Raw genomic sequence first — 17,768 nt, 5'->3', positions numbered from 1 at the left:
TATTCTAATCAATTGAGTGTCCTGGCCGGGGCCTAAAGATGCTTTTTGAGAGATTTAAATCTACCATTTGTTTTCTATTCAGCACCTCTGTTTTTGTTCACCTTTTCCTCTTTTTCTGCCTTTTTTATTATTTGAAAAATTTTTTATGATTCTAATATTTTGACCTATGTCTTTGTGAAAAGTGATTGCATTGGGCTTAAGAGTATACATTTTAACTTATGACAGCCTGCCTTTAAGTAATGTTACACCAATTCATATAGAAAGTAATCTTAATAACAGTACCTTTCCATTTGCCTTCTGTTAACCTTTGTGCTATTGTCAAACATTTTACTTCTGCATTTGTTAGAAACCCCATAATACATTGTTATTATTTTTGCTTTAAATGGTCTGCTATTCTTTTCCTTCTGCCTGAAGGACTTTCTTTACCCTTTATTGTATGCAGGTATGCTAGTGATGAATTCTTTCAGCTTTTGTAAGCCTAAAAAGTAATTTTTTTTTTTAAGATACTTTTGCTGGGTATAGAATTCTAAGTTGACTGCATTTTTTTCTTCCAGTATTTTAAAGATGTATTCCACTCTCTTCTGGCTTGCATTATTTCTGATGAGGAGCCTGTTATCATCTTTATCTTTGCCCCTCTCTACTTAATTTGTCTTTTTTCTCTAGCTTCCTTAGCCTCATTGAACTCTCAACTTAAAAAAAAAAAAAGAAATCAGGCACACCGTTGGGTTCTACCTAAGTTCATGTCTCTCCCCTATAGAAACTCTGAAGCTGTAAACTAGGGCATTTATAGGGCTCAACTAATTGTTCTTTTCTTATTTCAGGGATCACTGTTCTGTGTTGCCTATTGTTCCTTCTCTGAAAACCATTATTATTATTTTTTCCAATCTTGTTTTCTAGTTGTTTAAGAGAAAAGGATAAATTTGGGCCCTGTTACTCCATTTTGACTAGAAAGGGAAGTTCTGAAGTATTAAATCAGAAAAATATCTGAAACATTAAAACTAACCTCTTTTTTAAAAAAATATGTTTTTATTGATCTTGTTAGAGAGGAAGGGAGAGAAAGATAGAAACATCCATGTAAGAGAGATACATTGATTAGCTGCCTCCTGCATGCCTCCTACTGGGGATCCAGCCTATAACCCGAGCATGTGCCCTGACCAAGAATCGAACAAGGACCTCTCAGTCCATGGGATGATGCTCAATCCACTGACCAACACTGGCCAGGAAAAAAATAACCTCTTTTTTTATCTTTAAAAATTTTTAATTACAGTTGACATTCAATATTATGTTAGTTTCAGGTGTACAGCATAGTGATTAGACATTTATGTACATTATGAAGTGATCATCCCCAATAAATATAGTACCCATCTGACACTAAACATAGTTATTACAATATTATTAACTTTATTCCCTATGCTTTACTTTACATTCTCATGACTGTAAAACTAACTTCTGATTGTAAAACTCCTCCTCCAAAATTGGTACATATTTTGCATTAGCTTCGGATTATGAGTTCATTTAAAAAATTCATTTAATATCACAGTGTTTGACAGTATCCTTTTTCTTACAGGAAACATTCAAACTGGATTTAAAAATCATTACAAGTCAGTGATGGATCAGAAGTTGCAGAATGTAATCCTGAATAGAAGTCTTCAAAGTGATTGCTTTAAATAACAGAGGAAAGAAAATTGATCTACCACTCTAAAACCCTGATCGAGAAAAACATTGCACATGCTAGGAAGTTAAAACGAGGGAAATTTATCTGTACCTGAATCAGGAGAACTGTCACTTAGTTGCTCAGAGGAATTTTATCTATTATTTTAATAACCAATCATTTTATTAAAATCTTGACATGATCACCAGGGAGGAGAAACAGAGCAGTAGGTAAAACCTGTGTGTCAGTCAAGATGACTTCTGAAGAAATGGCAGCTTCTGATCTCATACCTGTGACTCAGAGAAAAGTGATGTCTTCTCAGTCAGCTATAGATGAAAGTAGTGAAAAGGCCGCGGACATCGGTGTTCCCAAGACGCATACTCTCAGGCAGAGTGGGCAGACTTCTCATACCATCTCAACACTGAGCAAACTTAAAGAAGAATCTTCTGGAAGCAACTTGCCTAAGATTCTCTCAATAGCAAGGGAGAAGATAATGAGTGATGAGAACAGTAATGAAACGTGCTGGGAGAAAAGCATGCCAGATTCTGTGGTAAACCTTAGCATTAACTGCAACAACGTAATGGAAAACCATCAGCACGGTCTTCCTCAGAGCCAGTTTTATGAAATATGCGATTCTATCACAGAGGAAGCCATGTGTTTGGAAACTGGAATCCCTTCTTCACTGGAAAGAAAGGTGTTCCCTGGAATCCAACTGGAAATAGATGGACCTTCCATAGGCATTAATTCATTAGAAAATCAATCTGCGATCATAGAGACAGGTGGGGCACACTCTGATAGCAACATGACAGTATTTCACTTTCACTATGAACTTGACAGAAGAATGTCAGACACTTTCTGTACCCTATCAGATAACTTGATTTTGGATGATTGTGGAAACTGTGTTCCACTGCCTGATGTTGGTGGGGAACAAGGGAAAAATTATATGGCGTATACTTGCAAACTGATGGAATTGGCAAAAAGCTGTGATAACGAGAACAGGCAGCTACAGTGTGGTCATTGTGATACCTTGAATGATGAATACTTGCGCTGCGAAGTTCCCTGCCAAAAGGCCAACGTGGTATGTTCAAGTGACAGCTTTTGCCAGGAGGATTTTACTGATAGTCCATCTGCCAAGACATTTCTGAGCCATTTTGAGGATTTTCCTGATAATTGTGAAGATGTAGAAGATTATTTTAAAAGTAAAAAGGAGCGGTCCACTTTGTTAGTGAGGAGATTTTGTAAAAATGACAGGGAAGTTAAGAAATCTGTGTATACTGGGACAAGGGCAATTGTGAGAACTCTGCCTTCTGGTCACATTGGACTAGCAGCTTGGAGTTACATTGATATGAAGAGAAGTGGTCTCTTATTGCCTTGTGGGAAAGAAATGGGCCAGAGGTCAACAGTACTGCTTAGGCAAGATGGGAGCCAGCGTCTGTCAGAAGCCCAGTGGTATCTGGTAAGAGTTAAAATTTCTTTCAATTATGTTTTAAAGCTTAATATTTCAAAGTCCAAATTTTTGTTGTCTTAATTCATGTAAAAATTTAAGTTATGTCAAATTATGATTTTTAGGGGAAGTATTTGTAGTTATTGGAAATAAGTAGACCTAAGAGATACTCTAATTGATAGCTGTCAAGACTGAGTTAACTCTTCAACAATATAAGTAACAAAATATACATATGTCATCAGGAGTGGTTACTCTGTGTGGAATTATAAGACAGAAAATCCTGGTAGCGGAAAAACTCCATCATCTAAATATATAGTTGTATCCTTTGAAGATACATGCCTGTATCTTCTTTTATTGTGTTTTTAGTTTGCAAGGCCTAAAGGAACTTAAAATCCTTTTTTTTTTTCCATTTTTCCAACCAAGGTTCCTAATTTCATCCCTCTTAACTTCTTTGTGTGTGTGCCATATACCCTGGCTTTGGCAACTTGGTGAAGCCTGTGGACTCAGAATGCTTTTAAATGCATCAAATGAAATACAAAGCATTATAAAGGACATAGATATGTGGATATACATTTATCAAGATATTTTTTGAAATTGTGACATAGCAGGGTAGGGGCCTCTTTATTAACACACTAAATGATGGTATCCAGTGATGTGCTAACTACCATAACTTCAAAGTAGTAATAAATCTAGGTAGGGAGTGGTTTGCCTGGGACTTTCCCAGTTTTATCACCCTGAGAAACCTCTCAGTCTTGGGCAAATCAGGGCAGCTGGTCACACTAAATGTAAATACTGTTTTAGGATCTCTACCACGACTGTAATATGTGAAAATATATGTGATTTCTGTTGGCGATAAGATCACAGATACTGCTACTACAACTGAGGTTGCCTATATTCATAATTGAAGGAAATGCTAAATTTCTAACTTTCACATTCCAGTGTTTCACAACTCCTTAAAACCTGACCCTATAATTAAATACCCAGTCTAGAAAAACATCTTTTTTATTGAAATATAACTAGCATATTTTTACTTTAATTATCATCAATCATAGTAATGAATATTTATTGTGCACTTTACATGTGCCAGGCATTAGACTACATTATTTATTCTTGATTTTTTGCAGTCATCTCAATTCCCCTCTGGTATTGGTATGATTATTAACCTTATTGTATTGCTAAAAAAACAACAACAACAACAACAAAAACCCAGAGTCTCAGGAAGGTCATGTATCCTGTTCAAGGTCACTTAGCTAATAAGTGGTATAACTAGGATTATAATCCAGGCAGCTCACACTCTTAGTTCCTCGAGATCCAGAAATAAATAAAATTTAGAGTAAGTTTTTAAAGGAAAAGACTAATTCTGTTCATTTCAGCATCTATTGATTTAGTAGCCACATTCACTGATGCTTAGATATCTCAGACTTGGCTGTGTTTGATATGGTAGTTCTAACCCTGGTTACATGTTAGAATCACAGTGTCCAGGCCCCACCTCCCAGACCCTCTGAACCAGAATAAATTTTTTGGTAAGTTCCCCTGGTGATTTTGTGATTTTATGGAGTTGAGAACCACTGACTCGAAGCTTAAACTGAGCTCTTTGGTCTTTATCAAGACACTTTGGGACTATTTCCTCTGCCCTAAAGACCATGACACTGCCTGGGCTTTAAAGAGTGTCAAGGCTGACCTGGGAACCTGCCTGAAAAGGGACAGCCTGCAGGCCCTTCTCTCTGTGCATTCGACCTGCCCTTCACCCCAAAAGTGTCAGCGGGTTTGTTTTTACATCTTTACCTGATACCTCATGAAACCTGAGTCACAGTCAAGGTATTATCAGTTACCCACATGCTCCCCAGCTCTTCTGACTGAATTCTGAATTTTGTCCATGCAGGGAGAAAGGAGTTCATCACAGCAATGTGTCACCCCACTTAAAAATGCAGCACTTTTGTTTTGTTTTTTAATTTTCACCCAAGGGTATTTTTCCATTTATCTTCAGATAGAATGGAAGGTGGGGAGAAAGAGAGAGAGAGAGAAACATCGATGTGAGAGAGACACATCAATTGGCTGCCTCCCAAACAACCCTGACCAGGACACTGGGACCAAATTGCAACCAAGGTACATGCCCTTGACCGGAATCAAACCTATGACTCTTTGGTCTGAGGGGTAATGCTCCAACCTCTGAGCCAAACCAACCAAGGCAAAAATGCAGCAGTTTTAAAATTAATGTCATGCCCAGCTATGTGGCTCAGTGGTTGAGCGTTGACCCTTGCACCAAGAGGTCACCGGTTTGATTCCCAGTCAGGGCACTTGCCCAGGTTGCAGTCTCCATCCCCAGTAGAGGGCATGCAGGAAGCAGCCAATCGATGGTTCTTTCTCACATTGATGTTTCTCTCTCCTTCTCCCTTCCTCTCTCTCTAAAAATCAATAAAAATATATTTAAAAAAAATTAAAATCACATTACCTGAACTTGAACACTAAGAACATAATAAAAATTTAAATACAGCAAAATGAGTGGAAGTAGATTGCTTGAAAACCATTATCCTTGTCCCCCTCCCCCTGTTTCCCTCCCCCCCCCCCCACACACACACACACATACAGGCACAATGGCAGTGAATCTGGTGTAAGTTGCAGGATAATTTTCGGTATGCCTGTACTCATCTTTCAGTTCCTAGAGCCCTGCCGCTTCTTCTTTCTGAGAATGTTCACAGGTCTCTAGCTCAAATCTGCCCCTTTCTATCCTTTAGAGGCCCTGGAATGCTAACTTCCAATGAAAAGAGCCAAAGAGATGATGCAAATCATATCCTCCCTCCTTCTAGTCTCTGGAGGCTGGGAGAAGTTGCCACACCTCGGTCAGAGTGGACTCCAGGAACTTCTCTCTCCTCTCTGACTGGGTTTCTGGGAGGCTGTGAGCATTTTTATTAACCCTTAACGTGAAGCTAGGGAATAGACTGACTGTCCTGTCCTTTCTCAAAGGAGATTTCTGAAAGGGAGAGACCTTTTTGAACATCTATGCCATGGCAGGAATGAATCAATATTTTCTAAAGTATTGTATTCTCCCTGTATCTTTTTTTTTTTAGTTTTGAGTCTGGGGGAAATCCTTCTCAGAAGTTGCACAGATGAATTATAGCCATTTTTCCCCAGCTCCTATAAATTGCTTCCTTCAGCTAAAAAATGCAGATTAATGCTTCACTCATGGTCCCAGTTTTCTGATTATTTCACATGTGTCCCCTAATCAGATTGTAAATATATTGAGGGCAAGAAATAACCCTACCTTTTTTCTACTCTCCATATGCAAGCACAATGCCAGGTATGTAGAAAACAGGACAGTGTCATGCTAAGAAACACGGTCTCTGGAGTCCTTTGGCAGTGCCTGGTGAAGAGCGAGTGCCACCGCTCTCACTCTGGTCATTTATTACATTCTTTGTCATGAACATGTCCCCACCCTCTGTTCTTGGTAGCTCCTCACACAGGGAAGTTTACAGCAGTATGAATTTAAAAAATTTTTTTTCTTTATTGATTTAAGAGAGAGAGGAATTGAGAAGGAGAGAGAGATAGAAACATTGATGAGAAAAAACATCAATTGGCCGCCTCCTGCATGCCCCCACTGGGTATCAGGCCCACAGCCTGGCTGGGCATGTGTCCTGACCGGGAATCGAACTGGCAACCTCTTGGTGCATGGGTCGACACTCAACCACTGAGCCACACAAGCCGGGCTAGGCTAGTATGTCCCTCAATCTACGATGTGGTCATTTGAGCAATGCTTCCCACATATTTAAAGAATTATTTGGCCCTGGCTCATTTGGCTCAGCGGTTAGAGCGTTGGCCTGTGGTCCAGAGAGACCCGGGTTCGGTTCCGCTAAGGGCACGTACTTCGGTTGCAGTTTGTCCCCGGCCCTGGTTGGGTCGTGCGGGTGGCAACCACTCGATGTGTCCCTTTCACATCGATGTTTCTCTCTGTTTCTCTTTCTCTCTCTCCCTCCCACTCTATCTGAACAAAAAATGGAAAAATGTCCTTGGGTGAGGATAAAAATAAATAAATAAATAAATAAATAAATAAATAAATAAATAAATAAATAAATAAAAATAAAGAATGTTATTTGTCTAATTGATTCCTTTGCCTCACTTAAAATTGTTTTTCTTGTGTGCCTTTGTCAAAATGACCCAATTACTTTATATTTGCACAGCTGTACAGAGGAGAATGGATTTGAATGGGAGACGTTAATGAGGATTAATGCTGGGTGACTGAATAACTATATTGGTATCCTCCTCCCCCTGCTTGTAAAAAAGTAAAACTCTACCCGTTATCCAGTTACAGCCGCACTCCCTCTCTCCTGCTTTCAGTTTATTGGCTCAAGAAGACGGTGTGTTTTGGCAAGCGGCTAAAGTGTCCAGGTTAAAGATTGGTTAAGGGTGTTTTCCCTTTTAAAAAATTCTCTCCCTGCCTGAATCTTGGGGAGTTTAAGTACCTATAGTTATTCTGAATACAAAGTACAAGAAGGTCCTGCCTTTGCTGGAATCGTTCATGTAACCTGAGTTCTGTGTGCACTGAAGGATGGAACCTGGAGGAAACGGGGATAGCCAGGGCAGAAAGACCATCAGCTCCTGTCATTATAGCTTTATTATTTATTTCCCTGCTTTGATCCACAAGAGGATTTAACATACAACAATGTGTACCGCAAAATAGAAAAAAAGTGAAATTTGATTTTTAAAATAAGAATAGAAAAACTGTAAATTAAAAAGGAGAGTCAAAACCAGCTTCTATGTTGCTAGTTTCTTTTCTGCTTTCTTCCTTGTAAAATGTGTCTTTCTTCACATTTTTCCTGCTCTCTAATAGAGAAAATTAAACTTAAGAGGCAGTGGACATTTTTTTCAGTGTTTAACATAAATACCTTTGTGTGTATATGTCCTTGATTCTATATTTTCTGTGATGTATAAAGGGAGCAACCAATAATAGATACATTTTCTAAGTTGTAACTTGTATGGGTGATCAAATATCGGTTGAGCCCTGCCATCAGTGCTGTAATGGATGGCTGTTGAAATAGCAACTTGTCTTGTTTTTTTGCCTGGAAATTTGGTCTCCCTGCATCGTGGGTATAGTTTGGTCCTTGAAATAATTAAGATTTCACAGGATGCACAGGCTCAGCTGAAAGCCTGTGCTTGGTGACATGCCAGGCCTCCTCTTCCATGACTAAGGGTTATGTCAGGTTCATGACATGGGTATAGGACGATGCTGGCCCCTTCCTGCTGAGCCCAGTGAAAGGGAATCCAGCTTCTGGCCAGTCCCTGTGCAGTTTAGTCTCGTCTAGTACATCAGTGGAAAATGTGATGGGCTATCAGAGGCCAGCTTTGTGATAATTGGATGACTTTCCCTTACTAGCTGCATTGGGACAGTTTAGGGTAAATACGCTTCCACACTTTGTGGTTACACCAGCTCTTTGGCTATTATTTGGCAAAAAAAAAAAAGGAATGAAAAATGCTGACCCTGGCTGGACCCTAGTTTAAGTTGAATATATTCATGGCCACTGTTTTCCTCATGGTAGCCTTGGGACTGTATCAGCATTAGGACTACTTTTTCCTTGCCTTTCCCCTGATGTCCTGCATAATGGGAATTGGCAGATGGAGAGGCTTCATCCCTGGAAGTGGGACATAGTTAGAATGTGGCCTGAAAAGAATCAAAACCTGTGGGCAAAGAATAGGACCATCAGATGGAGCCCTGATCTAATACACACTGTGCATTTTTACACAGTAGGGACTGGGGCTGCCCATAGAATGACCTTCCCAGAGTGATGAGCGATAAGTGTTCCTCTCCCCTCGATCCCCTCCTTCAGTGCTGATTCAAGAACAGCACTATTAGCCCCTCAGGGCTTATAGGCCTCTTGGAGTGGTATAGAAATTTATTCCCTGGTGACCAAAGGATTCAGCATTCAAGAACTGGTGCATCATAGGGGATCAGGGGATGGTCATGACTAATCTGTGGCTCAGGCAGGGCCTTCCCTGAAAACCTGTTTTCAGACAATGGTGGTGGGGTCATTTTCTGGTCCTGAAGAGCCCCATGAAACCAGAATGGTGTCCTGTCCAGTGGTTCTTTGTTCTAGTGGCTGGCCTGGACACATTCAGAGGCTCAGATTAAATAAGGGTCCTACAGAGTTCAAGCATCCAAGTCCCAAACCCCAGCACTCAGCTCTTGAACCTCAGCCCCTTCCCTCTCATCTAGGCCATCACCCCTCAAACCCTCAGAAAGAAATCAGCAGAAAACCACTTCAGTCTTTAGCAACACAAAGACATAATCATCTTTCAAGAGTAAAGAGAGCTTATTTTTGAAACTCTTGGAGGAAAAGAGAAATGCTTTGATTTCTTCTTTTTTTAACAGCCTTATTGAGATATAATTCATATATCATACAGTTTACCTCTTTAGAGTATACAGTTTAGTATTTTGATATAGTCACAGGTACCTGCAAACATACCACAAGTTTAGAACATTTTCATCACCTCATAAGGAAACCCCATACCATTTAGCTATCATCCTCCATTCTCTCCATCCCTTCCCCTCTCCTTCAGCCCTAAGCATTCGCTAACCTGTGCTGTGTCTATAGACCTCCCTAGTCTGGACTTCTGTATAAATGGACTCAGACAGTATGTAGTCTTTTGGGACTGGCATCTTTCACCTAGCATAATGTTTTCAAGATTTAAGGTTCCATCTATATTGTAACATGTATCAGTTCTTTGTTATTTTTTACTATATTTCATTGTATGAATATACAACATTTCATCTATTTATTCATCAGTTGTTGGACACTAGTTTGTTTTCACTTTTTGGCTCTTAGGAATATGTTTTCATTTCTCTTGGGTTTATATCTGGGAGTGGAATTGCTGAGTCATGTAACTGTATTAAACCTTTTGAGGAACTGCCAGACTGTTTTACAAAACAGCTGTACCTTTTTACATTCCCACCAGCAGTGTGTGAGGGTTCCAATTGCTCCACATCCTGACCAACATTTCTTAGTGTCCATCTTTTTGCTTATAGCCATTCTAATGGGTATGAAGTAATATCTCATTGTAGTTTTTATTTGCAATTTCCTGAAGTCTTATGATGTTGGACATATTTTCCTGTGCTTATTGGCCATTACATCCTTTTCCTATTTTTTAAATTGGGTTGTTTGTTTTTTATTATTGAATTCTTCATATATTCTGGATATAAGTTCATTATCAGATATGTGATTTGCAATATATATCTAGATATAAGTATAGCTATAGATACAATGAATGAAAGTCCAGAGAGTGGCAAAGAAAGTTTACAATGTTAATGTACAATGAAACTTATTAAACCTTTTCTTTGGATATTGATCTAATTCGCAGTCTTTCTCAGCACCAGCAACAACTTTCAAGTAAAAAATTTTATCTTCTCTCCCAAATTCTCTCCAAACTCCAGTCTGTTTAGTTTCTTCCTCCTCTTCTGCCTGAGGTCGTTTTTCTTATTCAAATTCTGTATTCTAGAGCACTGTGCAGTACCAGGAAGGCATCCAAGGCAGTGATGGTTGAGGAGGAGGTGACCACTTCACAGTAATGCACTCTATTAGGCACAGGTAGGAGCAGGGCTAAGCCTAGGGTGACACAAGTGAGATTCCTAGGGTGCAAGATTAAAGGAGGCACTAACTCTTGGGATCTCACAAGTGCCAACCTTCTGCTTACTAGTGAGCAACTCCTTAAATTATGAGGCCTAGGCAACTCTCTTGTCTCACCCTAGTCCCAGCTGTGGATATGAGAGTCTAGGGCAATATATGCTTTAGAAATGCTTATCATCTTCCTAGTTCAGGAATGGCCTTGATTGAACCCCCGTATATCTTAATAGAGAAATTTTTAAACTATAAGCTAACAATGGATCCTCATTTTTAAAGAGTTCAAAAAAAATCAAAAGAAAAATAATATTTTGTGACATGTGGAAATTATATGAAATTCTAATTTCAGTGTTCACACTCATTCTTTTATCTATTTTTTATACCTGCTTTCTCCCTGTAACGGCGGTTTCGAGCAGCTGCAGTCAAGACTGTATGGCCTGCAAAAACTAAAATAGTTATTATCTGGTCCTTTACAGCATAAGTTCGCCTACCCCTGGCATAGAACACAACTCTCTACCTGACTCATTCCTACCCATCTTTCAGGCCTGAACTTGGATTTTACATCACTTCCATGGTCCTTCCTGTTCACTTCTCCCCGTATGACAGACCCCAGTTCAGAGTTTTTCTGACAATCAGTGTTCAATACACATTTCTTGAATTATAAATGAAGAAATGAAGTTTCTACCTACTGTTGATGTCTCCTTCTCTCCTTCCCCAGACCAAGTGCAACAGACTTATTAGCTATCCTCTCGCTGACCCTCAGCATTTGGAACCAGTTCCTCTGTGTAATACCTGGGATAGAATCAGAATTTTCCATTGATATTCAGAAGGGTCTTTTTCAGTCCCATAGACCCAGAGATCCATGCTTGTCACCTCCATGGACCTGGTCTAAAAGACAAAGAGAGATGTGCTTGGACCTCCTTGTTCCTGGACCCCCATTTCATCTGGTTGTAAAAACCCTTGGGAACAGTTTCCAAACATTTTGCATTTGTAAGGGGACATCTGAGATTGCTGTGCTCTGCAATGGGCCAGGGAGGAATGAATCCCAGTCCTCTCAAGTTCCCAGAGCTCTGTCCCTGCTTTCAGAACCCCCAGTCCTCACAGGCAGGGGTTTTCACCATAAGCCAAAGGGAACCTAGCTCCTTTTTCTCAGTGGTGGTCAGGGACGAGGTTGGTGATACAGGAATAGGGACAGCATGCTGTGTGTGTTAGTTAGGAAGATCATTCTTGGCATTTGGGAGGTGTCTGGCCAGTTCCTTCAAACCACCTGACCCCCCAATACTCTCATTAGTTGACCTGAGGCAGCACCTCGCCCCCTAAAAGACCCGAGTATCAATTCCAACTGATTGACCTTAAGCAAGTCACTTTAGGACCTGGGATTTTAGTTCCTTTTGGTATAAAAGAAAGTGAGGGCAGACATGTATTCATTGCCTTTTCTGTGTCAGATACTGAGTATATAATTTGTGTATATTAACTTAATGAATTATAAATTACACATTTTCTCTTAATTCTAAAAGCCCAGCGTCTGTAAGTTCCTGATGTAAGTCCTGACCCTGGGTTTTGTGTAGAGTGAGTATTCTACCTTTCCTAGCAGTGCCTCCTACCTCACCCTGGTGCCCCTGCTTTGGAGAGAAACTTGTTGCTCTAACACTTGAAGTAGGGGGAGAGGGAGAAGAGATACATTTATCCTGGGCTAAGCCCTGCAATGCCTGTATCGGTAAAACAGCAAGCACCTAGTGGGCACTTACTGTGTGCCAAGTGCTATGCTTCCAGACATCTTTCTTCTCTTTTGCTCCTTTCATTCTCGCAGAAACTGTCTACAAGGTCAATATTATGAACATCCTTATTTCATGCTCACTATAAGTAACATGACCAAGGTCACACAGTGTTAGGACTTAAACCCAGGTCTGGCTACCTCTGAAACCTGTGCTCACACTCGCTCCTCATAAGTTCCTCTGAAAGACTCTGATGTAACTTACCCCTATAACTTGGCAGAGGTTCTGTTCTCTGATTAAATGTGCAAGTATTGAGCTGGATGAATCCTTGAGCTGTTCCTTTCTTCAAATGTGAGCTGGGCGTGACCTTTGGATGAAATGGGAGACATGGGGAACAATACCAGCTCTTAATATGAGGGGTGTGTTGGCTATTGAAATGGCTAGAATTTATTTTTATGACTCAGCCTGTTAGGGGAGGAAACCAAGCCCAAAGGTTTGAATTTTTTACTGAATTGCTGTAATTTAGAATTACATTTTAAAAGTTTTATAAGCAAGTAAGCAAGGACAAAGTCCAAAGAAAACTGCACACATTTGACTCAGAATCTATAGCTTATTCATGATCACACTGAAATGACCAAAACTAGTGGGAACATAATTTAGTAATTTTCCATTGTAATTTAAAGTTTTCTGGGATCTTCAAGGATTCTGACCAACTAAACTGAGTATGAAAAATAGTACTCAGTAAAATTTCTTTCTGTATTCACACCATTAAAATAAAGTTTTCACTTAATTTACAAGGTTGTGAGGCTAGAGAAAAAAATTGTATTCAACCTCTTAGCAAACATTATAAAGTGTCTCTACAATTATAATTTGTCTCCTCTTTATTCTCTGAGGACACAGAGTGAGGTACCTGGGAGAAAGAGACTCAAAAACTGTTGTGGAGGCAGCTGAGCAAAACCAGAATCAGCTGTCTCCTTTCATAAATGCTGCAAGCACTGAGTCGAACCTGCTTGCCGAAACACGGCCCTTTGATTTCTTTTTCACGATGCTGGCCTAATTTTAATAACTTCATTTTCAGCTTGATATTAGGTAACGTATATCACCGACACCTACTTCGTCTTATCCCTGTATTTTGGCGGAATAAGGAATCACTTTGTCAGTAGACCATGTTGGGTTGCCTAGCTTCAGCAAGATTTAGCACCAAATTATAAATGGTGACACTTTAATAGTGAGTGTGGATGTGTCTCGAGAGCCAGCGTGTGGGAGTTTGGCTGTTGGAAAGCCCCATGGCTTCAGTTTTTCCAGATTCTGTACCCTTCCATCAAATAGTAATTTCTTAGCCTTGAAAAACTCTCTTCTAGAACATGGGAAAAGTTCATTTGAGTTCTAAATTGATTAATTTAAAACCTATTTAGTAGTAAATGCATTATTTTTCTCTTTAATGAGGCTAGAAAATGGTCTCAGGCCCTGGATGGATCAGCCAGTTCTCCTTTTGATGGCCACAAACCAAGTAAGGGTACCGTAATGATGGTGTGACTCTGGCATGGCTGATATTTTGTAAGGGTGATGCTATTATTGTGGCAACCATATTTTCCAAATAAAAAGTTGGGAACATTTTATTGAAAGGAGAGAGGGGCAGCATATTTAAAATTGAGACTGACCCAGAAAATCCAGAATGAATGGTCTCAATAGCTACCAGTGACAATATAAAGGAAAAAGAATGTGAGTGAACTAGTGCAAATCTAATTTGCAACTAGAGAAATCAGGAGCTTCAAAATGAATGACTTGATTGTGGTGGCAAAGAATAGTACACATGTAAAGACCATTAGAAGTCCAGAATGGAATCTAGCAAGTGTTTTCCTCTAAGTTTTTGTTTTTCTGTATTTTTGCAAGTACCTGGTAGCTACCATGCTTTGGAAGTAGGAAGGTAATGAAATAGATTTATTTTAAATACCAGAACATGCTAAGCTAAATAAGGGTTGTCTCTTTCTAAGGAGTCATGTTGAATGGCTGTCCCCATTCTCCATTTATGCTAACATTTTGCAAAATATCTTAACCCTTTGAGCTTGGGTGGAGATTTTAGAAACAGTCTAAGCATTCTGACTAATGTCAGTTTTGGTCAATATTGATAGGTGATTATGAAGGATAGGATTCGTTTAGTTGAGTCTTCTAAACTGACTGGAGGTGAAAGGAGGAGTCTGGAAATGTTTTGAGCAAAGGTAAAATGGTAAGTTCTGTACTCAACACAATTTGAATACAGTCTTGACCATCATTTCAGTCTTGCTTACCATGTTCCTTCAGTGTTGATGGATAGTTCAGAAGCACCCACAAACCCATAATGCAACTTTGATTTAGACTCAGCCCCATGAGCACAGGGCAGATTGAAATTTAGCCCCATTTACCCTGCTTCTCTTGGACAGGGTACAACATGTTCAGCCATACAAGGGGATTCTAGGTAGTACCATGTGGAATAAAATCAGAAGAGCTACTGAAACCTTAAAGCACAGTTGTTTTTTTCTTGGATTCATATAGCATGTGCTCAGCACAGTGAAGACCATTGAGTTCCAAAGATCTGAAATATAAACAAATCTAAATGGCCCAGTATGAATGCTTTTCTGGATGATTATAAAATAAGTATTTGATGAACTACAGAATTCTTGAGCTGGAAAGTCTATCTTCTGTAACTTTATTCAGTCCCTGGTTTTGTGAATAAAGTAGCCAAGGCCTTATACAGGCGATGTTCCTTGACCAGGCCCACCTAGCTAATGATAGAAGACACAGAACTAGAATCTGGGCCTCCATAGACTCAGTCTCCTCATCTCTAAAGTAGGATAAAATATATGATACAGCCTGTCACATAGTAGGTGCTCTGTTGACATCAGCTAATTCTGAATCCTAGTACCTTAAGGGTTTCCAGGAAGCGTAGATTCCTGATACAGCAGTTGTCCTGGAGGAATTCATAGTGGGATGGTGGAAGCCAACATGCCCGTGCCATCTTTCATTTATTCCACCAGTTTCTCAGATTGTTGTTTACTCTTTTCCCAGATTGGTTGGTTCACAGTTTATCAGGGTTTTTTTGTGTTCTCTGGTCCATTCCAGTTTTCACAACTTCTCCTGTCTTCAGTTCTTTAAGAAGCGGGCTCATCTTGTTGCAATAACGTTGTCAGTTCTTTAAGTACTCAGAGATGCCCTTTCAATCTGAATGAGCCAAGTTTTTGTGAGTTCATTTCTCCCCTTAGTCTAATTTCTTTCCATCCTTCACTTGGCAGGTAGCTCTCTCTAGTTAACGACCCTAAGTTCTTCAAAGTGTACAGAGCAGCCGTGGGATCCCTCCCAGTCTCTCAGGAGGCGGTTTTCCCTTGCTCTTTTCTCTTATTTATGGGAAGCAGAGCCTAGTGTGAGACACTGAGCCCAGCAGAAGGGGCCAGATCTGGCCCAGGAAGAGCTAGTATGGCCTGGACTACAAGGAATTGGGCCAGGAATTCCATGCTCATAAAACATCAGCATTGGAAGTACCTCGGAGACCATCAGGTCCAGCCCTTTATTTTACAGAGAAGGAAACTGAGGCTCAAAGAGAGGCACTGGCCTTACCCAAGTCTGGTTAGGCATCAGTTTCAGAGCCAGGCCTAGAACCTTGGTTGCCCTCGAGCTAACTCTTTCCTACCCAGTACCAGATGACAAATGCTATTTGTGACTCATGGGTATGTGCTGAACCACTTGTATTGTTAACAGTTAAGTTATTGGTGGCTTAAAGCTCAAAAGTGGTTGAGTTCAGGCATCAGGCTGCCTGGGTTCAAATTATGTCCCTGCAGTACTAACTCTGTGACCTAATGAAAGTTACTTAATCTCTTGGTCCCTCTGTTTCCTCATCTCTAAAATGGGGATAATTATTTAACTTTCTTCTTTGGGCTGTTGTAAAGATTAATAGATTGTTATACATTAAATGTTAACATACATTAACAAAAATGTTCTTAATTTTAAAGCATTTAGATAGTACCTGGCACGTGTTGTTGGTTCTCAAGCCTCAATTTCAAACTAAAATTCTGTTTCATCTCACTGTAAATATAGATTTTTCTCTAGGGACTCTGATGGAATAAATTTAAATCGTAGGATATAGTGTCTAAATGCTATAAGAGTATCAGGAAGATTGTGTAGTCTGAGAAGGCTTCCTGGAGGAGGAGGTGGGATATCCACTGAGCCCTGCCAGGGGTTGGGATAGCTCATCTTCTAGCAGTGAGAAAGCAAAATGTTCCATTATAAGAAAACTGACCCTCTTTTTCACTTAGTGGAGTCTATGTGACTTATTCCAAATATTATGTTGATTTCAGAGGACTTTTGCCATTTTGCTTTAGCCATTTTTTCCCCTAAAAGAATTACTTCACATAAAATTTAAAGTGATTTAATTTCTCTCCATAGAATAGAAATTTTCCTGTTTTATTTTCAAAGCACCTATTGTAAAAATTGCTTTCTATACTTTGTAGAAAGTTGTTGACAACATCTGTTGATGTGAAGAGGCAAAGAAGGCCAGTTTGATCCACAGACCAATGCTCTAACTGCTGAGCTAAACTGGCCAAGGCGATATCCATTTTCAATAATGAAATAAGCATTCATAAACTTAGCCAAGACAAAACCTAGGGCCTTGAAAAACCCTATAGCTAGCAATATGAGTCCTCTCTTTTGGCCTCCCCACATCTCTGCAACACTATCTCACTCCCTCAGGTACTATCATCCTGAATCCTGTTCCCATTGTTCCCTTACTTTCTTTTTTATACTATGTTATTATATCTGTATGTATTCTTAAGAACTATACATTTTTACTTGGTACTACTGAATTGTCCTGTTTAAAATGGTTAGTTGCGCCCTGGCTGGTTTGGCTCAATGGTTGGAGCGTCAGCCTGCGGATCAGAGTCCAGGGTTCAGTTCCCGCTAGGGGCACGTACTTAAGTAAGTAAGTAAGTAAGTAAAGTAAGTAAATAAATGGTTAGTTGCCCTGGCCAGTTTGGCTCAGCAGTTAGAGCATCGACCCGAGGTTTGATTCCCAGTTAAGGGCACCTACCTGGGTTGCAGGTTTGATTCCCAGCCCTGGTCAGGGCATGTGTGAAGGCAACCCTCTCTTTCTGTCTCTCCCTCCCTCCCTTCCACTCTATCTAAAAATCAATGGAAAAATATCCTTGGATGAGGATTAACAAAAAATAAAATAAAAAAATTTAAAACAATAAAATTGTTAGTTAATTGTACATTATGCAAATTTCACCTTAAAATATGCATTTTGAGTTTTAGTAGTTTTGAAGTTTACATAAAATATACTATGTGTAATATTTTGGGATTTATTTTGACAGAACATTATATTT

At 39.7% G+C, this 17,768-nt stretch overlaps 1 protein-coding gene across 1 annotated transcript in view; it reads left to right on the top strand.

The window, feature by feature from the left end:
- The first annotated feature begins 1,868 nt into the window (after nucleotides 1-1,868).
- The window catches only part of PLCE1 (phospholipase C epsilon 1), a 261,864-nt gene continuing 245,964 nt past the window's right edge, over nucleotides 1,869-17,768 (top strand). The window contains exon 1 of the mRNA XM_036265348.1: nucleotides 1,869-3,107. Coding sequence (XP_036121241.1) covers nucleotides 1,905-3,107 — 1,203 coding nt within the window. The 5' untranslated portion in view covers nucleotides 1,869-1,904. The remainder of the gene's footprint in view (nucleotides 3,108-17,768) is intronic.

The sequence above is a fragment of the Molossus molossus genome, unplaced genomic scaffold (assembly GCF_014108415.1).
Source record: "Molossus molossus isolate mMolMol1 unplaced genomic scaffold, mMolMol1.p scaffold_m16_p_17, whole genome shotgun sequence".
NCBI classification, from domain to species: Eukaryota; Metazoa; Chordata; class Mammalia; order Chiroptera; family Molossidae; genus Molossus; species Molossus molossus.
This window is presented reverse-complemented; position numbering and strand designations above follow the sequence as displayed.